Raw genomic sequence first — 12,622 nt, forward strand, 5'->3', positions numbered from 1 at the left:
TCTCAACTCCAAAAAGACACCTAGAGTTAGGCACTAAAGGGAACCTTATATTTCACAGGCCTCATTTTGATGGCAAAAAGACTGTGTAATAATATTAATATAATAATAACAATAATAATAATAATAATAATAAAAATACAATACTGAAAAGGATCGCTCAAGGAGTAGAGGTTTCCTGATCCTTCCATGGCTTGGTGGTGGCTCAGGTGGCTGCTTAAGGCTGCAGAGTGTGTCTGAGATGAACCTGCAGAATAATCTAGCCAAGCTTCTGCTGCTGGGCCCAAGGCTCCAGCCCTTGGAGACGTCTCTGTGAGTCTGGTAGCTGGGTCTGCCCCCCGCAGCAAGGCACAGGCCGTGGGCCTCAGGGCTCCTGGAGGTCAGGCAGGTCAGCCAGCAGCATTGGGGAGTCCATCTGGATCTCACGCTGCAGGGACTCAATGTCGGCAGGGTTCATGCCATGGCCCTCCAGCCAGTCAGCAAGCAGGGAAGCCGAGAGTGAGGCCGAGTCTGCCTGGCTGCGGGGATAAGGGAAGCAGGGAGAGTGGAGGGGAAAGGCACTGTTAGCCTAGGCTGGCTCCCTGCCCATCCCACAGGCGAGCTCCTCCTCCAACAGGAAACCCTACCCACAGCCCCATTCCAGAAGCTCGGTCCTGCCATCTTACCCATCCTGTGGCCCGTCAGCCACGCCCATGTCGAAAGACTGGTTTAGGAATTCCTCCAGGTCAAAGCCAACACCATAGCCGGCCCCACTGCCCTTCGGAGTGCCCGAGAAGACCGGGGGCAAGGGGTCCTCCACCTGCAACGGATGATGGCAGGTTACGACACAGGCACCATCAAGAGCAGACAGATGTCTACAAGTCCGTCCTGATGCTGCCGGCGACTCTGCCTGGACACCTGTGGGAGATGACAGCACCACCCTTGACAATCCTTGACAACCATCGAGTGCTAATTAGGGACCAGCTTGGTCCAAGCCCTCTTCCCAGGAAGCATCTTATTTGTCTCCCGACAGCCTGCTTGTTGGCATTACGCTTCTTCTAAGAGCAAGAGAACAAGTTCAGAGATAAGCCCCATCTGCCACTCAGTTTTCATGGACTAAAGATACACCAAAGACTCTCCTATCCCCCATCCCCACCAAACAGCAAGGACTCCCCAGACCCATCTTCTCTGGGCCCAGATCCAGGAGAGCCCACAGCCCGGGCCTTGCCTCTCACCTGTGACTTGGACAACTGCTGGGTCACCAGGTTGACATCGGGCGATTCTGAGGTGGAGGGTTGAGGGGCCCCTCCGGGGTCTGGAGGGGGCGGGCCAGATGGGAAGTAAGGCAGAACACCTACGGAGCTGGGGCCAGGCAGCCCAGCGGGTGGCACAAGCGACTGGGGAGCCAGGAGGCTAGAGGCGGCATTCTGGAGTGGAGCAGGGCCAGGGACGGGCCCCGGAGGGCTGGCAGGGTGGGGAGCAGGGCCAGGGGGTGGGCAAGCAGGCTGTGGTGGGGGGCCAGAGGTGGAGCCTACAGGTTGCGGTGGGGGGCCAGCCGGAGGACTGGTGGGCTGGGCTGGGGTGGGGGCCGGGACTGGGGCGTGGGCCGGGGCCGGTGTGGGGGCTGGGGGCCGGGCCATGCGAGTCCAGCGCTCCAACAGGCTGCGATCATTGTCACTGAGCACCAGCCCGGCCAGGGGATCAGTGGAGGGACCCCCAGAGGCCCCGGCCCCCCGCTCCTTGCGCTCCCGTTCCTGCCGCCGCTTCTCCCGCTCCTTGGCTCGCTCCTGCCGCCTCCGCCGCTTCTCCTCCCGCTCCCGCTGGCGCTCCTGGGCTGTCACCGGCTTCCGAGGCTCAGGAGCTTCCAGAGGAGCACTGGGGCCATCTGCAGAGAAGTTGGCAGGGGGAGGGTAAGAGTCTGTGGCCTGTCCAAGCTGGGAGTACCCCCTCTGCAGCCCCACTCCCTGGCCAGCCGCTGCCTCCACAAGGCACCTCGGAGTCGGCTCCGCAAGGACTTGAGCAGGGCAGCTTTGAGGGCCGCCTTGGTGTTGTCTGAGATGGCGCCCTCTTTCTTCGGAGGGGCTGGTTCACTGGCGGGCAGGGGTGGCTGCAGGGTCAGATCGATAGTGTCGGGTGCCGGGCCAGGACACGGCGGCGGGGCTGGCGGAGGGGACTCCATGGCACAGTCCCCGCTGGGAGCCCAGGGGCTGGGCATCTCAACGTCGGGACAGCCAGGCTCACTGGCCACAGGCTGCAGGGAAGGCTGGAAGCGGATCTGCTGGCGGATGCCCTCGCGTCGCGCGTGGAAGTCCTCAATCTCAGCCACGATGGCCTCTTTAATGCGCTCCCGGGTGAGGGCTTCACGGTCAAAGGCGAAATCAAAAGGCGGGGCACAGTCGGGCTCATCATCGGGATCGTGGTACTTGGCCAGGAAGGGGTGGCGAAGGGCAGCGGCTGCGGAGATGCGGGCGCTGGGCTCAAAACGCAGCATGCGCCCCAACAGTGAGAGGGCCTGGCGGTCAGCGCCTGGGTACACTGTCTCCCAGGGCACGGGCTGACGTGGCGGCAGGCTCTGGATATAGGCCCGCACCCTCTCAGCCCCGACGGCCTGAATCACGGCCGGCGATGGAGTACCCAGCACCATCATGATCAGCTGCAGTTGGTGCACATAATTTTTGCCTGGGAAGAGCTGGCGCCGGGCCAGCATCTCACCAAAGATGCAGCCCACAGACCACAGGTCGATGGCCTGCGTGTACTCATGCAGTGAGAGCATGAGCTCAGGAGCACGGTACCAGCGCGTGGCCACATACTCAGTCATAAAGTACTGGTGCTCAGCCGGCGAGGTGCACAGGCCGCGGGCCATGCCAAAGTCACCGATCTTGAGCTCACAATTCTCATTCACCAACAGGTTGGAGGGCTTGAGGTCGCGGTGGATGACCTGAGCCGAGTGCATGTACTTGAGGCCCCGAAGCAGCTGGTACAGGAAGTAGCGCACGTGCTCCAGAGTGAGTGGCTGGGAGGAATGGATGATCTGGTGCAGGTCGCTCTCCATCAGGTCCAGGACCACGTAGCTAGAGGGGGCAAGAAAGACAGGCATGGCTGCCTCGCCGGCGCGGCAGCCCCAGCCTCACTACTCCCTCCCAGCGCGACAGGAAATGGCCTCATCCTTGCACTCTGCAGGGGCCAATGGCATGGTATGAAGAGTCAGGATCTTCTCCAACTCTTCCATAACCTCAAGTGAAGTTAAATCATTTTTCTGTCTAGATCCAGTTTCCCCAGGGTTGGACTAAACCAGGGCTGGCCGATAGGTCTAGTTTGGGGGCCATCTCCACTGTTTGGTGTGGCTGCTTGAAAGACTATGTGAAAACTGCGCAGGCTTGCCCAGGTTTTGTTAAGAAAGTGCTCCGTGATCGACCAGTGACATCTGCTATGAGAACAAAAGGGTGACGTTATCTCACGAAGGTCCCGCGTCTGCCATCCCACATACCGAGATTTCATAAAACCGTAACGTCTGTACTCTTCACGAGTAATCACGGTTGTCCCGGGGAAAGCCCTAAGGGACACTGGTCCTGGAATCACGGGACATTTCCCAGCCTGCCTTCAGCTGCCCTTTGGAAACTTCAGCAACATGGCCCCGGCCTTCAGAAAAGGTCCCGCCTCTGCCTTTCTCTCCCATCCCTGCTCCTTACACAGATTTGAACTCCCCGTAGGGCACCGTGGGCCTCAAGATGTCCTTGATGGCGATGATGTTGTCGTGCTTGAAGTGTTTGAGGATCTTCAGCTCCCTGAGGGTCCGCTTGGCATTGGTAACCACGTCAAAAGCATTAGGGATCTTCTTAATGGCCACCTGCTGGCCTGGGGAGCAGGGAAAAGGAAGATACCATGACGTACCTTAGAATGGCTGCCAATTGGCAAAAGGCCACTCTCAGCATCTCCCTTCTATTTTTTTTTTTTTTTAGTGTTTTATTTATTTTTGAGAGAGAGTATGTGCAAAGGTGGGGGAGAGGCAGAGAGGGGGACAGAGGATCTGAAGCAGGCTCTGGCTTTTAGCACACAACCCTGTGCGGGGCTCCAGCTCACGAAACCGCGAGGTCATGATCTGAGCTGAACCCACTGAGCCACCCAGGCCCCCCCAGCATCTCCCTTCTAGAATGCAGTTACCATATACTGAATAACAACTATCCTATAACAAGAACCTACTATGTGCCAAGCCTTGTCCTAAGCACTTTGCATACATTATCAGCTTTCCCCTTCACATCTATCCTGAGACAGATACTAGTAGTTCAATGTTGGACATGATAACCCCCCATGGTAACCTAGTTACCTGCTAGTAACTAGCTAGTTGTGCAGCTAATCAGTAGCAGAGCCTTGACTCTAAATAACCTGTGCTCGTTCTCCCTACCTACACTCTCTCTCCATCTCAGACCTCACCCATCCCACCACCAATGCCTTGCTCCAGTCTCTGGCTCCAGAACACTTTTCTCTTTTAGAAACCAAAGATGGGATCTCCATTCTGGTCTAATTGGTATTGTCATTTTTTTTTTTTTTCTAAAGAAATAGGCAAAACCACCAACGGCAGCTCCCGAGAACAGTGCCCAACACAGAGCCTGGCACCCCAGAAGACACTTCATCAGTATTTGTTGCCTTCAGCCAGAATGTAGATCCCAGCTTTCCTGGCTGTTTGAGATGGAGCAGGTTTCTCACTCTCTAGGGAACCGGCTTCCAGATCTGTAAGCGGTTCACGATAGGGAAGCTCACCGGTGAGACGTCGGCGAGCTGAGGACACCACCCCATAGGCCCCGTTGCCTATGGTCTCAATGATCTCGTACTCGTCCCCCACGTCAAAGGTCACATCGAAGGAGCGCGCTTTCAGCAGGGCCAGGTTCTTGGCCGCTACACAGGCAGCGGTGTTGGTGGGTTCCGCCTTCACCGGCCCGGGCGGCTCCCCAGAGCCGTCCTCGCCTTCTTCCTCCTTCAGGGGTTCGGCCATGGCTTCTGTGCGGAGACGCTGGTGAGGAGGGGCCCGCCGCCCTCCCAGGCCTCAGTTTCCCCTCTATGAGGCTGGGGAGCAGTACCAGGGAGTTACCAAGTTCCCCAAGCCGACGGGGGCCAGGTAGGGAGCGAAAGAGAGCGGCTGGCACGCAGTCGTCGTCCCACACCCGGACTTGGAACCCAGAGCTCAGGTCCGGGGTGGAACGCAGGGTGGGAGGTGGGGGAGGCGCCGCCAGGCGCGGTCCAGGAAGAAAGGGAGGGGCGGGGCACTTCGCTTTTCTCGGTCAACACTCACCGAATGGCGCCCCACTCCGACACCTCCTCGGGGCCTTCGGAGGTCGCCGGTGCCCCCTGCCTCCCCGATCTCCCGTCCCCCGTGGAGGGGTACTAAAAGAGTCGCTCGCTCACTTGTTTAAGGCCGCCGCCACCACCTCAGCGTCGTGCTCTGCCCAGCCGGTCCCCCCGCCCCGCCTCCCAAGACCACGCTCCCTCCAGCCTCTAGCCAATCGCTGGGCGGCCTCTGAGGAGGTTCCCACCCCTTCTACTGGCTGCGTCCAATCCGAACCCACCTGCAGAGGAAGCCACGCCTCCGCCCGCGCGCGCGCGCCGCTGTCCAGCTTGCCCGAGGGAGCCGCCCAAAGGGCTCTCGGCGCTTCGCAGGGGTGCACCCTCCGCCCAGCGCCGTCTTCTGACGCATGCGCAGTAGCAGCCCCGGGCGCCGCGTGAATGGAAGGCAACGTCCCCGTGCGTGCGCGCGCACTGCCATCCTGCGCTTTAACTGCTCGTTAGTCACCTCTGGTCCCGGGAGCTGGAAGGGCTGAGGTGCGTGGATCTGTCACCTTGTCGGTCGGCTCATGAAATCTCCCTTCTTAGGCCCCTTTCCCTCTATCAGTCCCCATCGCCCGAGGAATTATGCACCACCCCCTCCTTTTCCCGATCGGCTGGGAGCTCGGCTCTTGGTAATGCGCCACCCAAACTAATAGGGTTGATCCGACGCGTCCAACCACAGAGACCCTGGGCCTCTGGGATTCTAGAGCGGCCGGCCTGAAGCCGCCACTGACTTCCGGTGGTTGGTCGTCCGCCCAGCTTCCGGAGTCCCCGGGCGTCCGCTCGGGTTTTCCCGGCCTCCTGCGTGTTCTCTCCGTCGGTGGTTCTGCGGTGGTCTCCGCTCTTTGGGCTGCGGCGGAGCTGAGGGGGAGAGCGAGCGGGGCGTCCAGCCTCTACCCCTCCGCGGAGCCCGCGGGTCAGCCGAGCCCCGAGAGGGAGGAAGCAGTACTGGGATCCAGGTGCCCCGCCCCACTCCGGAGCCGGTAGTTCGTCCGTATAGCAAATACTCATCGAGCACCGTCCCTCAAAAGCTCAGTGCGGAGGAGGCAGCGGTGACACGGGGACAAGTATGAACATGGTGGGGAGGAAAGGTTTTCAGGAAGCTCGAGGTAGTGCTGTAAGGAAAAGGGCTTTGGAGCAGGGACTCCAATGGTGGCTCTTTCCGCCGAGTGAGAAGAGGGAAGGGCTCAGACGACGATATGGAGGCGAGAAGTACAGGATCGCAGGCTCTGCCCTGAATAATGATCAATGACCAGTGGGTGGAACCCCGTGGTTAGACTCCGAGTGCCGGGTAGAGAGGGTCTCTTCCTTACATCACTTAACTAGCGGCTGAAAAGTGGATCCAGACCAGGAACGAATTTTGGCAAGCCCTGCACTCTTCCTAAAAATTTTGTTTTGTTGGGGCGCCTGGCTGGCCCAGCTGGTAGAGCGTGCCAACTCTTGATCTCAGGGTTGTGAGTTCAAGCCCCACGTAGGGTGTAGAGGCTAAAAAAATAAAATCTTAAAACCTTTGTTTATATTCCACACTGTTGTGTTGTGTTTTGTTTTGTTTACTTTTTACATACAGAAAGTCAGACGTAAGTGTATAGTTCAATCAGTTTTCACAGATTTAACACAACGGTTGTATTGAATTCAGATAAAAAAACTATCAGCTGCTCAGAAGCCCCTTCTCTTTAATGGTGACAGTTCCCCCCCCCCCCCCCACCCCGCTCCCGCCCCTTGGTAACTCTTCCATACTTTTTTTTTTTTTAGCACTGAATTAAAAAAAAAATTTTAACGTTTATTTATTTTTGAAACACAGAGAGACACAGCATGAACGGGGGAGGGGCAGAGAGAGAGGGAGACACAGAATCGGAAACAGGCTCCAGGCTCCGAGCCATCAGCCCAGAGCCTGACGCAAGGCTCGAACTCGCGGACCGCGAGATCGTGACCTGAGCCGAAGTCGGACGCTCAACCGACTGAGCCACCCAGGCGCCCCAGCACTGAATTTTAAGAGGTTTATTGGGATCATACATTAAAATGAAAAAGTAGATACTGCGTCTTTTAAAAGTCAAGGAAAAACATACTTGTCTAAGGTCAGCCCCTGGAAAAATAGCTATCTAGTATTTAGACATATAAAGATCCCATATGGGTCTCCCCGGTTAATTAAGGTTGAGCTATGAATTTGTTTCTGGTTTTTCTCACAGCATAACAAAAAACCATATTAACTGTTGCACTGAATATTAATAAACCGTACTTGAGGAAAGGGAACATTTTCTGTCACTGAGGTCTGAAAATAGTACTTGGATGGCCTTTCTTTAGGGGGCACAGTAGACAATCTTCCCTAACTCGAGTATGTCTAATATGAGGCCTGCAGTGACCTTCAGTATAAGTAGAGGTCATAAAACAGCAAGACACAGAAACTCACGTAGTCAGGGGACTGGGTGGGCATCTGTGTGATGGTCCTGTCTGATTCAGGAAGAAAACAAAGTAACATAAGAGAGTCATACATACTTTAGTTACCTCTCTATAAAAACTTCAGCTAGGCTGGGTATACAGTTATAGGCTATTCAACATTCTCTGACAAAAACTGATTCTCATCCACTTTTTTTTTTTTTTAATGTTTATTTTTGAGAATGAGAAACAGTGTGAGCTGGGGAGGGACAGAGAGAGAAAGAGACACACAGAATCGGAAGCAGGCTCCAGGCTCTGAGCTGTCAGCACAGAGCCTGATATGGGGCTCGAACCCACGAACCGTGAGATCACGGCCTGAGCTGAAGTCAGCCCCTTAACTGACTGAGCCACCCAGGTGCCCCTCTCATCTACTTTTCAATCTACTATAAGCTGCCTTCTTTGCCTCTACCCTCACTGGGCCCTGACTCTGTCCTGGAAAAGTCATCAATTATCTAACTATAGGCAAATCTAATGGATGTTTTTCGGTCTTTGCCTTACTGAGCTCTGCTGCATCGGACACAACTGACCATTTCTTTAGGAAAAAAGCATCTCGAGGCGCCTGGGTGGCTCAGTCAGTTAAGTGTCCGACTTTGGCTGAGGTCATGATCTCACGGTTGTGAGTTCAAGCCCCACGTCAGGCTCTGTGCTGACAGCTCAGAGCCTGGAGCCTGCTTCAGGTTCTGTGTCTCCCTCTCTCTCTCTTTCAAAAATACACAAACCTTAAAAAAAAATTTTTTTTTTAATGTCTCACATGGCTCAAAACTTGTTATAAGAAGGTTTAAGTGAAAAATCTTGGCCCTAACCCCAGGCGGTCACTTTTGTTGTCTCTTAGAATACAAATTCAATACAAATACACATTTTTGTCCAACTCCTCTTTAACAAATACAAATTCTATACACCTTTCCTAAAGATCATTAGATATCAATAACCAAAGTGGTCCCTCATTTTTTTAAAGGTTTTATTTATTATTTATTTTTAAATTATTTTATTTATTTTTGAGAGAGAGGGAGGCAGTGTGAACAGGGAAGGGTCAGAGAAGGATGGAACATAGACCCTGAAGCAGGCTCCAGGCTCTGAGCTGTCTGCGCACAGGGCCTAATGTGGGGCTCGAACTCATGAACAGTGATATCATGACCTGAGCCAAAGTCGGCTGCTTAACCGACTGAACCACCCAGGCGCTCCATTTTTTTTTTTTTAATAATAGCTTTTTTTGAGAGAAAATTCACATGCTATAAGACCTAAAAGCGTAAAGGGGCCCCTCGGTGGCTAAGTCAGCTAAGTATCGGGCTCCATCTTGGCTCGGGCCATGATCTCACAGTTTCACGAGTCCGGGCCCCGTGTCCAGCTCTGCACTGACAGGGTGGAACCTGCTTGGGATTCTCTCTCTCCCTCTCTCTCTCCCCCTCCCCTGCTTGCACTCTGTCTGTCTCTCTCAAATTAAATAAACTTGAAAAAAATTACAAGCGTACAATTTAGTGGGTTTTTGTATTATGTTCATGAAAATTGTGCAACCACCACCTAATTTTGGAACTTTTTTCTCACCCCAAAAAGAGCTCCTTCAGGAGTCGCTCCTCATTTCCCCTCCCCAGCTCCTGGCAACCACTCATCTACTTTTCTGTCTCTCTGGATTTGCCTCTTCTGAACGTTCCTTACAAATGGAATCTTAACAACATGTGATCTTTTGTGTGTGATTTCTCTCAGCATAATGTTTTTCCAAGGTTCATCCTTGCAGCATGCATCAGAACTTCATTCCTGTTTTTTTTTATTTCTTTTTTTAACTTTAATTTTATTTATTTTTTAAATTTGCATCCAAATTAGTTAGCATATAGTGCAACAGTGATTTCAGGAGTAGATTCCTTAGTGCCCTTTACCCATTTAGCCCATCCCCCCGCCCCCGACCACAACCTCTCCAGTAACCCTCTGTTTGTTCTCTATATGTAAGAGTCTCTTATGTTTTGTCCCCCCCCCCGTTTTTATATTCTTTTTGTTTCCCTTCCCTTATGTTCATCTGTTTTGTTTCTTAAAGTCCTCATATGAGTGAAGTCATATGAGTTTTGTCTTTCTCTGACTGACTAATTTCACTTAGCGTAATACCCTCCAGTTCCACCCCCGTAGTTGCAAATGGCAAGATTTCATTCTTTTTGATTGCTGACTAATACTCCCTTGTGTATGTGTGTGTATATATATATATATATATATATATATATATATATATATATATCACATCTTCTTTATCCATTCATCCATCGATGGACATCTGGGCTCTTTCCATACTTTAGCTATTGTCGATAGTGCTGCTATAAACATGGGGGTGCATGTGCCCCTTCGAAACAGCACACCTGTATCCCATGGATAAATGCCTAGTAGTGCAATTGCTAGCTGGCAGGGTAGTTCTATTTTTAGTTTTTTGAGGAACCTCCATGCTGTTTTCCAGAGTGGCCGCACCAGTTTGCATTCCCACCAGAAATGCAAAAGAGATCCTCTTTCTCTCTGTCCTCGCCGACATCTGTTGTTGCCTGAGTTGTTCTGACAGGTGTGAGGTGGTATCTCATTGTGGTTTTGATTTGTATTTCCCTGATATTGAGTGATGTTGAGCATCTTTTCATGTGTCGGTTGGCTATCTGAATGTCTTCTTTGGAGAAGTGTCTGCTCATGTCTTTTGCCCATTTCTTCACTGGATTATTTGTTTTTTTGGGTGTTGAGTTTGAGAAGTTCTTTATAGATTTTGGATACTAACCCTTTATCTGATATGTCATTTGCAAATATCTTCTCCCATTCTGTCGGTTGCCTTTTAGTTTTGCTGATTGTTTCCTTTGCTGTGCAGAAGCTTTTTATCTTGATGAGGTCCCAGTAGTTCATTTTTGCTTTTGTTTCCCTTGCCTCCGGAGATGTGTTGAGTAAGAAGTTGCTGTGGCCAAGATCAAAGAGGTTTTTGCCTGCTTTCTCCTTGAGGATTTTGATGGCTTCCTGTCTTACGTTTAGGTCTTTCATCCATTTTGAGTTTATTTTTGTGTATGGTGTAAGAAAGTGGTCCAGGTTCATTCTTCTGCATGTCGCTGTCCAGTTTTCCCAGCACCACTTGCTGAAGAGACTGTCTTTATTCCATTGGATATTCTTTCCTGCTTTGTCAAAGATGAGTTGGCCATACGTTTGTGGGTCCATTTCTGGGTTCTCTATTCTGTTCCATTGATCTGAGTGTCTGTTCTTGTGCCAGCACCATACTGTCTTGATGATGACAGCTTTGTAGTATAGCTTGAAGTCTGGGATTGTGATGCCTCCTGCTTTGGTTTTCTTTTTCAAGATTGCTTTGGCTATTCAGGGTCTTTTCTGGTTCCATACAAATTTTAGGATTATTTGTTCTAGCTCTGTGAATAATGTTGGTGTTACTTTGGTAGGGATTGCATCGAATATGTAGATTGCTTTGGGTAGTATCGATATTTTAACAATATTTGTTCTTCCTATCCAGGAGCATAGAATCTTTTTCCATTTTTTTGTGTCTTCTTCAATTTCTTTCATAAGATTTCTATAGTTTTCAGTGTATAGATTTTTCACCTCTTTGGTTAGATTTATTCCTAGGTATTTTATGGTTTTTTGTGCAACTGTAAATGGGATCGATTCCTTGATTTCTCTTTCTGTCGCTTCATTGTTGGTGTATAGGAATGCAACTGATTTCTGTACATTGATTTTATATCCTGCAACTTTGCTGAATTCATGAATCAATTCTAGCAGTTTTTGGGTGGAATCTTTTGGGTTTTCCATAGAGTATCATGTCATCTGCAAAGAGTGAAAGTTTGACCTCCTCCTGGCCGATTTGGATGCCTTTTATTTCTTTGTGTTGTCTGATTGCAGAGGCTAAGACTTCCAATACTATGTTGAATAACAGTGGCGAGAGTGGACATCGCTGTCTTGTTCATTCCTTTTTAAGACCAAATATATTACATTGTATGGATAGATTACATTTTGTTCATTAGTTGGTGGACATTTGTTTCCACTTTTTGGCTATTGTAACAATGATGCTCTGAACATTCAAGTACAAGTTTTTGTGTGGACGTGTTTTCATTTCTCTTGGGTAGATACCTTAGAGCGAGCTTGCTGGGTCATACGGCAAACTTTCACATTTAATTTTTGGGGGGAACTGCCAAACTTTTCCCCAGTGGCTGTGTTCATGTTACAAACTGACCAGCAGTTTGAAGGTTCTCATTTCTCCACAGCCTCACCAACACTTGTCAATTCCACCCTCCTTTTTTAGTAGCCCGTCCTAGTGGGTGTGAAATGGTGCGTCATTGTGGTTTTGATTTGCGTTTCCCTAATGACTAACGATGTTGAGCATCTTTTCATGTGCTTACGGGCCATTTGTCTTTTGGGGGGAAAATGTCTATTCAAATGCTTTGTTTTTAATTGTGTTATTTCCCTTTGTATTGCTGAATTGTAAGAGTTCTGTATATATTCTGGAAATAAGTTCCTTATCAGATATATAATTTACAAATATTTTGGAGATTGCCTTTTCACTTCCTTGATGGTATCATTTAAAAGCACAGAGGTTTTGGGGCGCCTGGGTGGCTCAGTCGGTTAAGCGTCCGACTTTGGCTCAGGTCATGATCTCATGGTTTGTGGATTTGAACCCCGCGTTGAGCTCTACGTGCTGACAGCTCAGAGCCTGGAGCCTGCTTTGGATTCTGTGTCTCCCTCTCTCTCTACCCCACCCCCCGCTTCCACTCTGTCTCTCTCTGTCTCTCAAAAATGAATACATGTTAAAAATTTTTTTTTTAATTTAAAGCACGAAGGTTTTTAAAATTTTTAGTTTTTAATTGTGATGAATTCCAACTTACCTATTTTTGTCTCTTGTCCCTTGTGCTGTTGATGTCCTATGTAAGAAACCATCTCATTTTTTACA

The 12,622-nt window shown here is 50.8% G+C and overlaps 1 protein-coding gene across 3 annotated transcripts; it reads right to left on the bottom strand.

Moving 5' to 3' along the window:
• Positions 1-26: 26 nt before the first annotated feature.
• MAPK7 (mitogen-activated protein kinase 7) lies at positions 27-6,671 on the bottom strand. Of its 3 annotated transcripts, none has more exons than XM_006939891.5 (7): positions 5,538-6,671; positions 4,735-4,971; positions 3,666-3,831; positions 1,969-3,047; positions 1,212-1,861; positions 663-796; positions 27-515 (listed from the first exon to the last, which is right to left on the bottom strand). In XM_006939891.5, the coding sequence occupies exons 2-7, from the start codon at positions 4,964-4,966 to the stop codon at positions 362-364; spliced, it is 2,415 nt and encodes an 804-aa protein (XP_006939953.3). In that variant the 5' UTR covers positions 4,967-4,971; positions 5,538-6,671; the 3' UTR covers positions 27-361. The 3 variants fall into 3 exon arrangements, with proteins under 3 accessions (XP_006939953.3, XP_023099368.1, XP_023099366.1); XM_023243600.2 differs by lacking the exon at positions 5,538-6,671 and adding an exon at positions 5,377-5,480; XM_023243598.2 differs by lacking the exon at positions 5,538-6,671 and adding an exon at positions 5,264-5,442.
• Positions 6,672-12,622: the final 5,951 nt, after the last annotated feature.

This window comes from Felis catus, chromosome E1, assembly GCF_018350175.1.
Source record: "Felis catus isolate Fca126 chromosome E1, F.catus_Fca126_mat1.0, whole genome shotgun sequence".
Lineage (NCBI taxonomy): Eukaryota > Metazoa > Chordata > Mammalia > Carnivora > Felidae > Felis > Felis catus.